Source organism: Salmo trutta, unplaced genomic scaffold, assembly GCF_901001165.1.
Source record: "Salmo trutta unplaced genomic scaffold, fSalTru1.1, whole genome shotgun sequence".
Classification (NCBI taxonomy): Eukaryota; Metazoa; Chordata; class Actinopteri; order Salmoniformes; family Salmonidae; genus Salmo; species Salmo trutta.
This window is the reverse complement of record NW_021822297.1, coordinates 326,926-342,437: the sequence shown is the minus strand read 5'-3', so window position 1 is coordinate 342,437 and position 15,512 is coordinate 326,926. Positions and strand designations below refer to the sequence as shown.

General features: G+C 43.6%; 1 protein-coding gene across 1 annotated transcript in view; it reads left to right on the top strand.

The window, feature by feature from the left end:
* The window catches only part of LOC115181565 (dedicator of cytokinesis protein 1-like), a 196,669-nt gene that overhangs the window by 157,529 nt on the left and 23,628 nt on the right, over positions 1-15,512 (top strand). The window contains exons 22-24 of the mRNA XM_029743459.1: positions 3,464-3,572; positions 7,413-7,483; positions 15,235-15,341. Coding sequence (XP_029599319.1) covers positions 3,464-3,572; positions 7,413-7,483; positions 15,235-15,341 — 287 coding nt within the window. The remainder of the gene's footprint in view (positions 1-3,463; positions 3,573-7,412; positions 7,484-15,234; positions 15,342-15,512) is intronic.

Below are 15,512 nucleotides of genomic sequence, written 5' to 3'. Positions count from 1 at the left end.
TTCTGCCTCCATACAAAGGGTTTACAGTCCAGGTTCCTCCATACTGTCGTGTCTTTGGCATCAATAAAAGTGAAGACTGGTATTTTATAAAATCAATTCTCTGTAATTATTATTACGTGATTAAACTAATCATGTAAATGTAATTAACTAGGAAGTCGGGGCACCAAGGAAAATCTTCAGATTACAAAGTTATAATTTTCCTAATATACCTCTTCAGATATTTTAATATCTGATCAATTAGTCTTCTAATTAATGATTTATTCTTTGCCTCAAGTTAGTGTCATTCCAAACGTCGTAAATTGTTGGTTATCTGCACGAACCCAGTCTTCACTATGAATCATCCAGACATCAATTGGCTTAATCATTTATTTACTAACTAAATAATCACAGAAATGCATAAACAAACAAACAGTAGATATGGTTACAAGGAAATGGAAGTGGAGGTTCCCTAGTGGGCTAAGCCGATATGACGGCTTGGTGGACAAAGGGAAGTGGGTGTGGGCTGAGAACATGCTGGAAAGACAAAAGGAATCGCCACACAGTTGCTAATTATATTCATTGAAATGCTAATCCTTTGCACATGAACGCTCACTCATTCGGGAATAATTGCAATCAATATATATTTACACCCAGTGTGTTGTCGTGATTTCTGTAGGATTCCGGACCATCTGCTGACAGTCAGTTCATCAGCGTCTCTCTTTCGTGGTTAGAATGGATACTTCAGAGTACCATTCGGAAATGTTCTCATAGAATAGATGTTTCGGCGGTTGGCGGTTTTCGCATCCCAGGTTGACATAATTTCGAGCTGCAGACTAGTAATTAGTATCTCAAATTTGCTCTTAATCTGTAGGTATCGATAGTCTCAGAGTTCAACCATTTCCACCGTGTAGCCAATGCTCCACGTGGTTTGGTTAGGAATTCAACAACCATTACAACCTTAGCTTAGACTGAGGTTTTTGTGGTCATTAATATCACCCACCTGGTGTCCCAGGTCTAAATCAGGCCCTGGTCATTAATATCACCCCACCTGGTGTCCCAGGTCTTAATCAGGCCCTGGTCATTAATATCACCCACCTGGTGTCCCAGGTCTAAATCAGGCCCTGGTCATTAATATCACCCCACCTAGTGTGCCAGGTCTAAATCAGGCACCGGTCATTAATATCACCCACCTGGTGTCCCAGGTCTAAATCAGGCCCTGATCATTAATATCACCCACCTGGTGTCCCAGGTCTAAATCAGGCCCTGATCATTAATATCACCCCACCTGGTGTCCCAGGTCTAAATCAGGCCCTGGTCATTAATATCACCCCACCTGGTGTCCCAGGTCTAAATCAGGCCCTGGTCATTAATATCACCCCACCTGGTGTCCCAGGTCTAAATCAGGCCCTGGTCATTAATATCACCCCACCTGGTGTCCCAGGTCTAAATCAAGCCCTGATTAGAGGGGAACAATTTTTAAAAAGCAGTGGAACTGTCTTGGAGTTGCAAGCGTCACATCTGGAGGAAACCTGGAACCATCCCTACGGTGAAGCATGGTGGTGGCAGCATAATGCTGTGGGGATGTTTTTCAGCAGCAGGGACTGGGAGACTAATCAGGATCGAGGGAAAGATGAACGGAGCAAAGTACAGAAAGATCCTTGATGAAAATCTGCTCCAGAGCGCTCACGTTCTCAAACTGGGCTGAAGGTTCACCTTGAAACAGGACAACGGGCTTAAGCACACAGCCAAGACAACACAGGATTCACTTCGGGACAAGTCTTTAAATGTCCTTGAGTGGCCCAGCCAGAGCCCGGACTTGAACTCGATCGAACATCTCTGGAGAGACCTGAAAATAGCTGTGCAGCAACACTCCCCATCCAACCTGACAGAGCTTGAGAGGATCTGCAGAGAAGAATGGGAAAAACTCCCCAAATACAGATGTGCCAAGCTTGTAGCGTCATACCCAAGAAGACTCACGGCTGTAATCGCTGCCAAAGGTGCTTCAACAAAGTACTGAGTAAAGGGTCTGAATACTTCTGTAAATTTGATGTTTGTTTTTTTTCTTCATGAATTTGCCAAAATAAAAAATACTACATTTCTGCTTTTTCATTATGGGCTACTGCTTGTAGATTGATGAGGGGTTAAAAACAATTCAATCCATTTTAAAATAAGGCTGGACAAAGTCAAGAGGTCTGAATACTTTCCGAATGTATACAGACTATTATAAACTGGGTGGTTCGAGCCCTGATTGCTGATTTGCTGAAAGCCGTGGTATATCAGACCATATACCACTGGTATGACCACTTTGTGCCTCTCTAATCACCTTGGTAACCAGTTTCTAACAGCAATAAGGCAGCTCGGGGGTTTTGTGGTATATGTCCAGTATACCACGTCTAAGGGCTGTATCCAGGCCCTCCGCGTTGCATCGTGGGTAAGAACAGCCCTTAGCCGTGGTATAACAGCCATATACCAACACCTCCTCTGGCCTTATTCCTTCATCATAAAACAGTTAGGAAGCCTTGTACCTAGCGACCACATGGTGTCAAAATAATCACAGTAAATGAACTGTTCTTCCCCCGACGTAATGTAGTCCAGATTAATAGGCATCTCTTTTGGTATGCCAGAACCTGCCTTTATTTTCCCTACTTTTGGCGCTGGAAGCAGGCAGGCTGCAGGGGGTGTAGCCTGTTTGTCTTAGATGCTAATGATGATCAACAATGATCAATGTCTTTTCATCTTGTTTGGTATTTGCATGGAGAACCCATGCTGAGCCTGCAGTCAGTGGGCCCTGGTTTGATGGGTAGGGAACAGTGATATAACAATGACAGAGAAGTGGCCAACTGGCATACGGCTACAGGGGCCTGTTTACATCTCTGTGTGAGCTAACAGCAGGTCTCTGATTGTGTGTGGAGGGACTTCATGAAAGATCTCTTAATCATCTGTTTTAATTCCTCCTCTCCTCTCTCTCCCGCTCTCTTCCTCATTCTCTCCTACCACCCCTCTCTCCTCCTATCCCTCTTCCCTCCATCTCTTTTCTCCCCATCCCTCTCTCCACTCCCTCCATTCATCTCTCCCTTCCCTTCATCCCTCTCTCCCTCCATCCCGCTCTCCTCCCTCTCTCCTCTCCTCCCTCCCTCTCTCCCTCCCTCCCTCTCTCCCTCCATCCCTCTCTCCTCTCCTCCCTCCCTTTCTCCTCTCTTCCCTCCCTTTCTCCTCTCTTCCCTCCCTTTCTCCTCTCCTCCCTCTTTCCCTTCATCCCTCTCTTCTCTCTCCTCCATCCCTCCCTCCCTCCCCCCCTCCCTCCCCCCCTCCCTCCCTCCCTCCCTCCCTCCCTCCCTCCCTCCCCCCCCTCCCCCCTCCCTCCCTCCCTCCCCCCCTCCCTCCCTCCCTCTCTCCTCCCTCTCTCCCTCCCTCCCTCCCTCCCTCCCCCCCCTCCCCCCCTCCCTCCCTCCCTCCCTCCCTCCCTCTCTCCTCTTCTCCCCAGACTGTATGAGAACAAAGGAGAAACAGATTTCATGGAGTCCTTGAGGAATCTCTTCACTTCCTTCAATGACATGATGAACATCAACTCAGAGAACACAGGCATGGTGAAGGTAGGACATCATTCATATAGTCTGTCTCTGCTTCAGAGTGATGCCTTTTGTGTTTCCATGCTATTCTATGTATTATGGCTCTAGTTCCCATCCCATGTCCACTATGTGTCCAGATGTATCTTGCTCCCCTATGGGTAAAGGACAATATACAGTACTTTCAGTTTCGACATACCTACTCATTTAAGGGTTTTTCTTTATTTTTACTATGTTCTACATTGTAGGATAATAGTGACGATCATGAAATAACACATATGGAATTATGTAGTAACTAAAAAAAGTGTTATACAAAATATTTTAGATTTTAGATTCTTCAAAGTAGCCACTCTTTGCCTTGATGCCAGCTTTGCACACACTTGGCATTCTCTCAACCAGCTTCACCTGGAATGCTTTTCCAACAGTCTTGAAGGAGTTGCTGAGCACTTGTTGGCTGCTTTTCCTTCACTCTGCGATCCAACTCATCCTCAACCATCTCAATTGGGTTGAGGTCGGGTGATTGTGGAGGTCAGGTCATCTGATGCAGCACTCCATCACTCTCCTTGGTCAAATAGAACTTACACAGCCTGGAGGTGTGTTTTGGGTCATTGTCCTGTTGAAAAAACAAATGATAGCCCAAGCCAGATGGGATGGCGTATCACTGCAGAATTCTGTGGTAGCCATGCTGGTTAAGTGTGCCTTGAATTCAAAATAAATCACAGACTGTGTCACCAGCAAAGCACCATCACACCTCCTCCTCCATCATGCTTCATGGTGGAAACCACACATGCGGAGATCATCCATTCACCTACTCTGCATCTCACAAAAAAACGTTGTTTGGAACCAAGAATCTCAAATTTGGACTCATCAGACCAAAGGACAGATTTCCACCAGTCTAATGTCCATTGCTCGTGTTTCTTCGCCAAAGCAAGTCTTCTTCTTACTGGTGTCCTTTAGTAGTGGTTTCTTAGCAGCAATCCAACCATGAAGGCCTGATTCACACAGTCTCCTCTGAACAGTTGATGTTGAGATGTGTCTGTTACTTGAACTCTGTGAAGCATTTATTTGCGGTGCAATCTGAGGTGCAGTTAACACTAATGAACTTATCCTCTGCAGCAGAGGTAACTCTGGGTCTTCCATTCCTGTGGCGGTCCTCATGAGAGACAGTTTCATCATAGCGATTGATGGTTTTTGCTACTGCATTTGAAGAAACTTTCAAAGTTCTTGAAATTTAAAGTAGCTATGGACTGTCGTTTCTCTTTGCTTATTTGATCTGTTCTTGCCATAATATGGACTTGGTCTTTTACCAAGTAGGGATGTTTTCTGTATACCACCCCTACCTTGTCACAACACAACTGATTGGCTTAAACGCATTAAGAAGGAAAGAAATTCCATAAATTAACTTTTAAGAAGGCACACCTGTTAATTGAAATGCATTCCAGGTGACTACCTCATGAAGCTGGTTGAGAGAATGCCAAGGTTGTGCAAAGCTGTCATCAAGGCAAAGGGTTTCTGTTTGAAGAATCTGAAATATATTTGAATTTGTTTAACACTTTTTTGGTTCCTACATGATTCCATGTGTGTTATTTCATAGTTGTGATGTCTTCACTGTTTTTCTACAATGTAGAAAATAGTCAAAATAAAGAAAAACCCTGGAATGAGTAGGTGTGTCCAGACTTGTGACTGTTAGTGTATCTGTTATTGTTGGCTCTGTGTTGTTCCCCTCTTTATTCATTGTCTTCCTGAATAGATCTCTCCATGTGCCTCCCTCCCCTCTGTGTTCATATGTATTTCTTCTGCAACTGTTGTCTCTGTCTGTGTTCTATCTCTGACCTGGTCTGTTCTGTGTCCTGGGGCATCTCTCTCTCTCTCTCTCTCTCTCTCTCTCTCTCTCTCTCTCTCTCTCTCTCTCTCTCTCTCTCTCTCTCTCTCTCTCTGACCTGGTCTGTTCTGTGTCCTGGGGCATCTCTCTCTCTCTCTCTCTCTCTCTCTCTCTCTCTCTCTCTCTCTCTCTCTCTCTGACCTGGTCTGTTCTGTGTCCTGGGACATATCTCTCTGACCTGGCCTGTTCTGTGTCCCGGGACATCTCTTCGTTCCTCCTCCTTAGCTCCTCCTCAAGGTATTTTCTGATTGCCTCCCTCCCTCTTTCCCTCGTTCCTTTAACTAGGCCTTTTGGAAGTCTTGTAACAGAGTTGAATTGTTGCACTGTTAGAAGTGCTCCTTATAGAGGGTTTGTTAATCAGAATAGAGGGTTTCCATGTAGGAGACTGTTAATCCCCTTCAACAGTGGCTATGTCCCTAATGGTACCTTATTTCCTGTTTCCTTATGGGCCCTGGTCAAAAGTATAGCACTATGGGACGCAGCCAGTGTCTTTGAAATCCAACGTTCCTGCTCTGGTCAGGTCTCTCTCTGATTGGTTGTTTTAACTAGTTGTCAACAAAGTGGTGAAAACAGGGAAATCATCTGAGGCTCAAATGGCACCCTATTCCCTGTCAAAGGAAGTGTGCTATATAGGGAATGCCATTTCCAATGCAGCCAGAACACTAGGAAGAAAGGCTCAGAACTGCCTGGTTATTAAAACCACCCTGATAGGAGAAAACAGAGAAATCACAGCTCCTCCCTGAACAACATTACTGATGGAGGTCGTTGTTCTGATTTTACAACATGGATGTTTAGTGGTTTAGTTGTCAGGACCCTGGCAGCTGTCCAGATCACTGGAAGACTTACAGTAGGCTTGTGGTTGACATGTTTAGGTTTCTAGTGGCCTATAAATCATGACAGATGTATTTACCATGTGGTAAATAGGGAAATAAATGGATGGATTTACAGATGACTACCTGTATAAACAGATCATCCCTTAGCCTGGATCCCATCCTGCTAATCAAGACCAGACAACTAATGACTGTAGACAAGCATTACTGACTCTAGACAAGCATACTGACTGTAGACAAGCATACTGACTCTAGACAAGCATACTGACTGTAGACAAGCATACTGACTCTAGACAAGCATACTGACTGTAGACAAGCATACTGACTCTAGACAAGCATACTGACTGTAGACAAGCATACTGACTCTAGACAAGCATACTGACTCTAGACAAGCATACTGACTCTAGACAAGCATACTGACTCTAGACAAGCATACTGACTGTAGACAAGCATACTGACTGTAGACAAGCATACTGACTCTAGACAAGCATACTGACTGTAGACAAGCATACTGACTCTAGACAAGCATACTGACTGTAGACAAGCATACTGACTGTAGACAAGCATACTGACTGTAGACAAGCATACTGACTGTAGACAAGCATACTGACTGTAGACAAGCATACTGACTGTAGACAAGCATACTGACTGTAGACAAGCATACTGACTGTAGACAAGCATACTGACTGTAGACAAGCATACTGACTCTAGACAAGCATACTGACTCTAGACAAGCATACTGACTCTAGACAAGCATACTGACTCTAGACAAGCATACTGACTGTAGACAAGCATACTGACTGTAGACAAGCATACTGACTGTAGACAAGCATACTGACTCTAGACAAGCATACTGACTGTAGACAAGCATACTGACTGTAGACAAGCATACTGACTGTAGACAAGCATACTGACTGTAGACAAGCATACTGACTGTAGACAAGCATACTGACTGTAGACAAGCATACTGACTCTAGACAAGCATAACGACTCTAGACAAGCATAATGACTCTAGACAAGCCTAACGACACATCCAGTCATACAATGTATTGTGATGTTCTAGCTAACATTTTCAACATTCTATTGAGGGCCAGGGTGGTTACACAGTTGGTCATCTAATATTCAAACCTTTAAGATCAGTTTTGTTTTGTCCAGGGTGCAGCGCTGAAATACGTCCCCACAATCGTGAACGACGTCAAACTGGTCTTCGATCCCAAGGAGCTCAGGTATGTTTTCATCAGGGAAACTGCTGTCCTGTGGTGAATGTTTTAACACATCTGGTTATATACACTAATGCTTTAACACTGTATATAACACACTTCTACAATGCTTTAACACTGTATATAACACACTTCTACAATGCCATAACAGAGCTGAGATGTTCATCCCATTCCCTCCACTGGCTGTGACTCCAATACTGTAGTCTCATTATCTGTGACTCCTGTTAGACCAATACTGTTTTATCATTATCTGTGACTCCTGTTAGACCAATACTGTAGTCTCATTATCTGTGACTCCTGTTAGACCAATACTGTTTTATCATTATCTGTGACTCCTGTTAGACCAATACTGTAGTATCATTATCTGTGACTGCTGTTAGACCAATACTGTTTTATCATTATCTGTGACTGCTGTTAGACCAATACTGTAGTATCATTATCTGTGACTCCTGTTAGTCCAATACTGTAGTATCATTATCTGTGACTCCTGTTAGACCAATACTGTAGTATCATTATCTGTGACTCCTGTTAGACCAATACTGTTTTATCATTATCTGTGACTCCTGTTAGACCAATACTGTTTTATCATTATCTGTGACTGCTGTTAGACCAATACTGTAGTATCATTATCTGTGACTCCTGTTAGACCAATACTGTTTTATCATTATCTGTGACTCCTGTTAGTCCAATACTGTATTATCATTATCTGTGACTCCTGTTAGACCAATACTGTAGTATCATTATCTGTGACTCCTGTTAGTCCAATACTGTAGTATCATTATCTGTGACTCCTGTTAGACCAATACTGTATTATCATTATCTGTGACTCCTGTTAGTCCAATACTGTAGTATCATTATCTGTGACTCCTGTTAGACCAATACTGTAGTATCATTATCTGTGACTCCTGTTAGACCAATACTGTAGTATCATTATCTGTGACTCCTGTTAGTCCAATACTGTAGTATCATTATCTGTGACTCCTGTTAGACCAATACTGTATTATCATTATCTGTGACTCCTGTTAGACCAATACTGTAGTATCATTATCTGTGACTCCTGTTAGACCAATACTGTAGTCTCATTATCTGTGACTCCTGTTAGTCCAATACTGTAGTATCATTATCTGTGACTCCTGTTAGTCCAATACTGTAGTATCATTATCTGTGACTCCTGTTAGTCTAATAATGTAGTATCATTATCTGTGACTCCTGTTAGTCCAATACTGTAGTATCATTATCTGTGACTCCTGTTAGACCAATACTGTAGTATCATTATCTGTGACTCCTGTTAGACCAATACTGTAGTATCATTATCTGTGACTCCTGTTAGTCCAATACTGTAGTATCATTATCTGTGACTCCTGTTAGACCAATACTGTATTATCATTATCTGTGACTCCTGTTAGACCAATACTGTAGTATCATTATCTGTGACTCCTGTTAGACCAATACTGTAGTATCATTATCTGTGACTCCTGTTAGTCCAATACTGTATTATCATTATCTGTGACTGCTGTTAGACCAATACTGTAGTATCATTATCTGTACATGTAAGGATGCCAGAAGCTAAGGAAGAGGTGCAGAGTGTATCTGAAAAGCTGTGAGTTAAAGTCAATCTAAGAAATGAAGACGTGTGTAAATGAATTGACTAATTAAGGTAAATCACTCTGACATGGAAGAGAGGGACTAAAGAGCACGCCTTGCTCCGTGGGTTTGTCTCGTCAGTAAGCGTCTCTATGAAATGACATTCCGTGTCTTAGAGATTGTCTCCCCTTTATTTTTTGATTTTTTTTGGGGGGGGGGGGGGGGGGGGGTGTGATTACCTTTAACAGTTGGTTTGGATTAACGAACTGATTTGATGTTGTGGCTTGTGCAGTGTGAGTAGTCACTCCTCATTATTCTAGAGCTCCTTACCTTTAGGCTCTGTGCTTCACACACACACACACACACACACACACCACTTAACATTCACCAGCTGTACCATGTGGGTTGGATATATATATAGTCCTGGTTGCCTTGGAAACGTAGAACTGCTGCTTCAACAACAGTGCAGCGGTTAATCTGACCTGTCATTAATGTTATATCGTCGTATTATATTGATTTAAAAATACAAAATAACATTTTAATATGAAAAGCTTTTATAAATGATTAGGTACACGTCAAGGTTTTGGCAATATTTTATTTTTTATTTATTTATTTCACCTTTATTTAACCAGGTGGCCAGTTGAGAACAAGTTCTCATTTACAACTGCGACCTGGCCAAGATAAAGCAAAGCAGTTTGACAACATACAACAACACAGAGTTACACATGGAGTAAAACAAACATACAGTCAATAATACAGTAGAACAATAAGTCTATATACAATGTGAGCAAATGAGGTGAGATAAGGGAGGTAAAGGCAAAAAGGCCATGGTGGCAAAGTAAATACAATATAGCAAGTAAAACACTGGAATGGTAGATTTGCAGTAGAAGAAAGTGCAAAGTAGAAATATAAATAATGGGGTGCAAAGGAGCAAAATAAATAAATACAGTAGGGGAAGAGGTAGTAGTTTGGGCTAAATTATAGATCACTAGATCAATAGGACACTAGATCAATAGATCAATAGGACACTAGATCAATGGGACACTAGATCAATAGATCAATAGGACACTAGATCAATAGGACACTAGATCAATGGGACACTAGATCAATAGGACACTAGATCACTAGGACACTAGATCAATAGGACACTAGATCAATAGATCAATAGGACACTAGATCAATAGATCAATAGGACACTAGATCAATAGGACACTAGATCAATAGGTCACTAGATCAATAGGACACTAGATCACTAGGACACTAGATCACTAGATCAATAGATCACTAGATCACTAGATCACTAGATCAATAGATCACTAGGACACTAGATCAATAGGACACTAGATCACTAGATCAATAGATCACTAGGACACTAGATCAATAGGACACTAGATCACTAGATCAATAGGACACTAGATCAATAGGACACTAGATCAATAGGACACTAGGTCACTAGATCACTAGGACACTAGATCAGTAGGACACTAGATCAATAGATCACTAGATCACTAGGACACTAGATCACTAGGTCACTAGATCACTAGGACACTAGATCAGTAGGACACTAGATCAATAGATCAATAGATCACTAGGACACTAGATCAATAGATCACTAGGTCACTAGATCAATAGATCACTAGATCACTAGATCACTAGGACACTAGATCAATAGGACACTAGATCACTAGGACACTAGATCACTAGATCAATAGGACACTAGATCAATAGGACACTAGATCAATAGGTCACTAGATCAATAGGACACTAGATCAATAGGACACTAGATCACTAGGACACTAGATCACTAGATCACTAGATCAATAGATCACTAGGACACTAGATCAATAGGACACTAGATCACTAGATCAATAGATCACTAGGACACTAGATCAATAGGACACTAGATCAATAGGACACTAGATCACTAGATCAATAGGACACTAGATCAATAGGACACTAGATCAATAGGACACTAGATCACTAGGACACTAGATCACTAGGACACTAGATCACTAGATCACTAGATCAAAAGGACACTAGATCAATAGGACACTAGATCACTAGGACACTAGATCAATAGGACACTAGATCAATAGATCACTAGATCACTAGGACACTAGATCAATAGGACACTAGATCAATAGATCACTAGGACACTAGATCAGTAGGACACTAGATCAATAGATCACTAGATCACTAGGACACTAGATCAATAGATCACTAGGACACTAGATCAGTAGGACACTAGATCAATAGATCACTAGATCACTAGGACACTAGATCAGTAGGACACTAGATCAATAGATCACTAGATCACTAGGACACTAGATCAATAGATCACTAGATCACTAGGACACTAGATCACTAGATCACTAGGACACTCCAGTTTTCCAGACTAGCTAATGTAATATTAGAACATAAGGGTCTGTTGTTCTACAGACATGGATTTAGTTTGAAGTCTTAACCTATGCTGGTCCTTATTAACTAGAGTCCTGTTCTACATTCACCAAGCTGAGCTGTTCAACTGCTCACACAGAATACATTCTAGTCTACGTTGACCCAGTGTTAAATATGTTGTTCTGACGTTATATATGTGACATGCAGATCTGTGGCTGGTACAAAATGGGCCCTGGGCAAATTACTGCACTACATAGGGAATAGGGTGCCAGTTTTACTGCACTATATAGGGAATAGGGTGCCAGTTTTACTGCACTATATAGGGAATAGGGTGCCAGTTTTACTGCACTATATAGGGAATAGGGTGCCAGTTGTACTGCACTACATAGGGAATAGGGTGCCAGTTTTACTGCACTACATAGGGAATAGGGTGCCAGTTGTACTGCACTACATAGGGAATAGGGTGCCTGTTGGGAAGCATAATGTGGTCAGACAGGTGTGTATTAGTGAAGCGTCTACCCAGACAGACTGGCTAGTCGCTATCTGTCCACCTCTCTACCCAGACAGACTGGCTAGTCGCTATCTGTCCACCTCTCTACCCAGACAGACTGGCTAGTCGCTATCTGTCCACCTCTCTACCCAGACAGACTGGCTAGTCACTATCTGTCCAACTCTCTACCCAGACAGACTGGCTAGTCACTATCTGTCCACCTCTCTACCCAGACAGACTGGCTAGTCACTATCTGTCCACCTCTCTACCCAGACAGACTGGCTAGTCACTATCTGTCCACCTCTCTACCCAGACAGACTGGCTAGTCACTATCTGTCCACCTCTCTACCCAGACAGACTGGCTAGTCACTATCTGTCCACCTCTCTACCCAGACAGACTGGCTAGTCACTATCTGTCCACCTCACTACCCAGACAGACTGGCTAGTCACTATCTGTCCACCTCTCTACCCAGACAGACTGGCTAGTCACTATCTGTCCACCTCACTACCCAGACAGACTGGCTAGTCACTATCTGTCCACCTCTCTACCCAGACAGACTGGCTAGTCACTATCTGTCCACCTCTCTACCCAGACAGACTGGCTAGTCACTATCTGTCCACCTCTCTACCCAGACAGACTGGCTAGTCACTATCTGTCCACCTCTCTACCCAGACAGACTGGCTAGTCACTATCTGTCCACCTCTCTACACTGCTAACCTCATGCCTAACCTTAACCACACTGCTATCCTCATGCCTAACCTTAACCATGGCTGAATATCTCTGTCACTGTTTCAGAGTTGAAGAAAAGATAGAGGACTCCCCCCTCTTCTACCCTCCTCTCCTCCCTCCCTCCTCTTCTATCCTCCTCTCCTCCCTCCCTCCTATCCTCCTCTCCTCTCCTCCCTCCTCTTCTACCCTCCTCTCCTCCCTCCCTCCTTCTATCCTCCTCTTCTCTCTCCTTCCTTCTATCCTCCTCTCCTCCCTCCCTCCTATCCTCCTCTCCTCTCCTCCCTCCTCTTCTACCCTCCTCTCCTCCCTCCCTCCTTCTATCCTCCTCTCCTCCCTCCCTCCTCTTCTACCCTCCTCTCCTCCCTCCCTCCTTCTATCCTCCTCTCCTCCCTTCCTCCTCTTCTATCCTCCTCTCCTCCCTCCCTCCTTCTATCCTCCTCTCCTCCCTCCCTCCTCTTCTACCCTCCTCTCCTCCCTCCCTCCTTCTATCCTCCTCTCCTCCCTTCCTCCTCTTCTATCCTCCTCTCCTCCCTCCCTCCTTCTATCCTCCTCTCCTCCCTTCCTCCTCTTCTATCCTCCTCTCCTCCCTCCCTCCTCTTCTACCCTCCTCTCCTCCCTCCTTCCTTCTATCCTCCTCCCTCCCTCCTCTTCTACCCTCCTCTCCTCCCTCCCTTCTCTTCTCCCCTCCTCCCCTCCCTCCTTCTATCCTCCTCTCCTCCCTCCCTCCTCTCCTCCCTCTCTCCTCTCCTCCCTCCTCTTCTATCCTCCTCTCCTCCCTCCCTCCTCTCCTCCCTCTCTCCTCTCCTCCCTCCTCTTCTATCCTTCTCTCCTCCCTCTGTCCTCTCCTCCCTCTTCTCCTCTCCTCCCTCCTCTTCTATCCTCCTCTCCTCCCTCCCTCTTCTCCTCTCCTCCGTCTTCTCCTCTTCTCCTCTGGTCTCCTGTTCCCCACAGTGTCCAGTGTTAAAGCCAGAAAACACCTGAATACAAAGCCCGTACAGTGTCATTTCCCCACATGCTCTGTCCCTGGCTTCTTTTCTAATCACAGATTACAGTGTTCAGCTGGCCTTTCTGTGTAGCTGGCTTTCTACTTTCCACCCAAGCTCCCGTTTCCTGTTATTTGATAGCGCCGGCAGGGCAAAGCTGTTTTATCAGAGCGAAGGAAAGGTAGGTGGAGGGCAAGCTTTCTGCTTTTCTTCCGCACTGACAGTAGAGCAGGGATTAGTTGCTCCAGTTGTCAACACAAACCTGGCTGAGGAGAAGAGAGGGATGAATTGAGGCCATGTTGAGAATGTTTCATCCCTTGCCAAACTCTTTCCTCCAACAGCAGCATGCAGAACTTCAGTACCCATCCTCTAGCTAAGGAGAACTCCCCCTCATCCCTCATCCCATGAATGTGCTTTCCTCAGAGAACATTTTCCTCAAAGAATGTACTGCATAAAACATATGGTCAATTTAATACCCATGATGTTAACAGGATGTAGTTGTTCTATGTAATACCCATGTTATCAGGATGTAGTTGTGTTCTATGTAATACCCATGTTGTTAACAGGATGTAGTTGTGTTCTATGTAATACCCATGTTGTTAACAGGATGTAGTTGTGTTCTATGTAATACCCATGTTGTTAACAGGATGTAGTTGTGTTCTATGTAATACCCATGTTGTTAACAGGATGTAGTTGTGTTCTATGTAATACCCATGTTGTTAACAGGATGTAGTTGTGTTCTATGTAATACCCATGTTGTTAACAGGATGTAGTTGTTCTATGTAATACCCATGTTGTTAACAGGATGTAGTTGTTCTATGTAATACCCATGTTGTTAACAGGATGTAGTTGTGTTCTATGTAATACCCATGTTGTTAACAGGATGTAGTTGTGTTCTATGTAATACCCATGTTGTTAACAGGATGTAGTTGTTCTATGTAATACCCATGTTGTTAACAGGATGTAGTTGTGTTCTATGTAATACCCATGTTGTTAACAGGATGTAGTTGTGTTCTATGTAATACCCATGTTGTTAACAGGATGTAGTTGTGTTCTATGTAATACCCATGTTGTTAACAGGATGTAGTTGTGTTCTATGTAATACCCATGTTGTTAACAGGATGTAGTTGTTCTATGTAATACCCATGTTGTTAACAGGATGTAGTTGTTCTATGTAATACCCATGTTGTTAACAGGATGTAGTTGTGTTCTATGTAATACCCATGTTGTTAACAGGATGTAGTTGTTCCATGTAATACCCGTGGGTTAGTCATGTCAGTATACTGTAGTCAGACACGTACAACATGGGTTGAAGGCTATATACAGGGAACTGTTGTCAGCCTGAGACAGCCTCTGTCATTACAACAACTATGTTGCAGTCACTATGACACAACAGCTAAATACTTTACATTCCACCAAACTGAACCTACTGCCTGTTTGTCTTTACAGTAAACTGTTCACAGAGTTCATTCTGTTTGTTTTTACAGTAAACTGTTCAGAGTTCATGCTGTTGTTGTTTGTCTTTACAGTAAACTGTTCACAGAGTTCATGCTGTTGTTGTTTGTCTTTACAGTAAACTGTTCACAGAGTTCATTCTGAAGGTTCCTCTGGGTCGTCTGGTCAAACAGAAGCTACACTGCCTCATCGACATCGTCCACAGTGATCTCTTCACACAGCACGGTAAGTACTCCACTACTCAGCACCATCTCTGCCAGCCCCACACGCAGCGAGCCAAACAGCCAAGCTCCACACGCCAAGCCCCACACGCAGCGAGCCAAACAGCCAAGCCCCACACACCAAGCCCCACACGCAGCGAGCCAAACAGCCAAGCCCCACACGCCAAGCCCCACA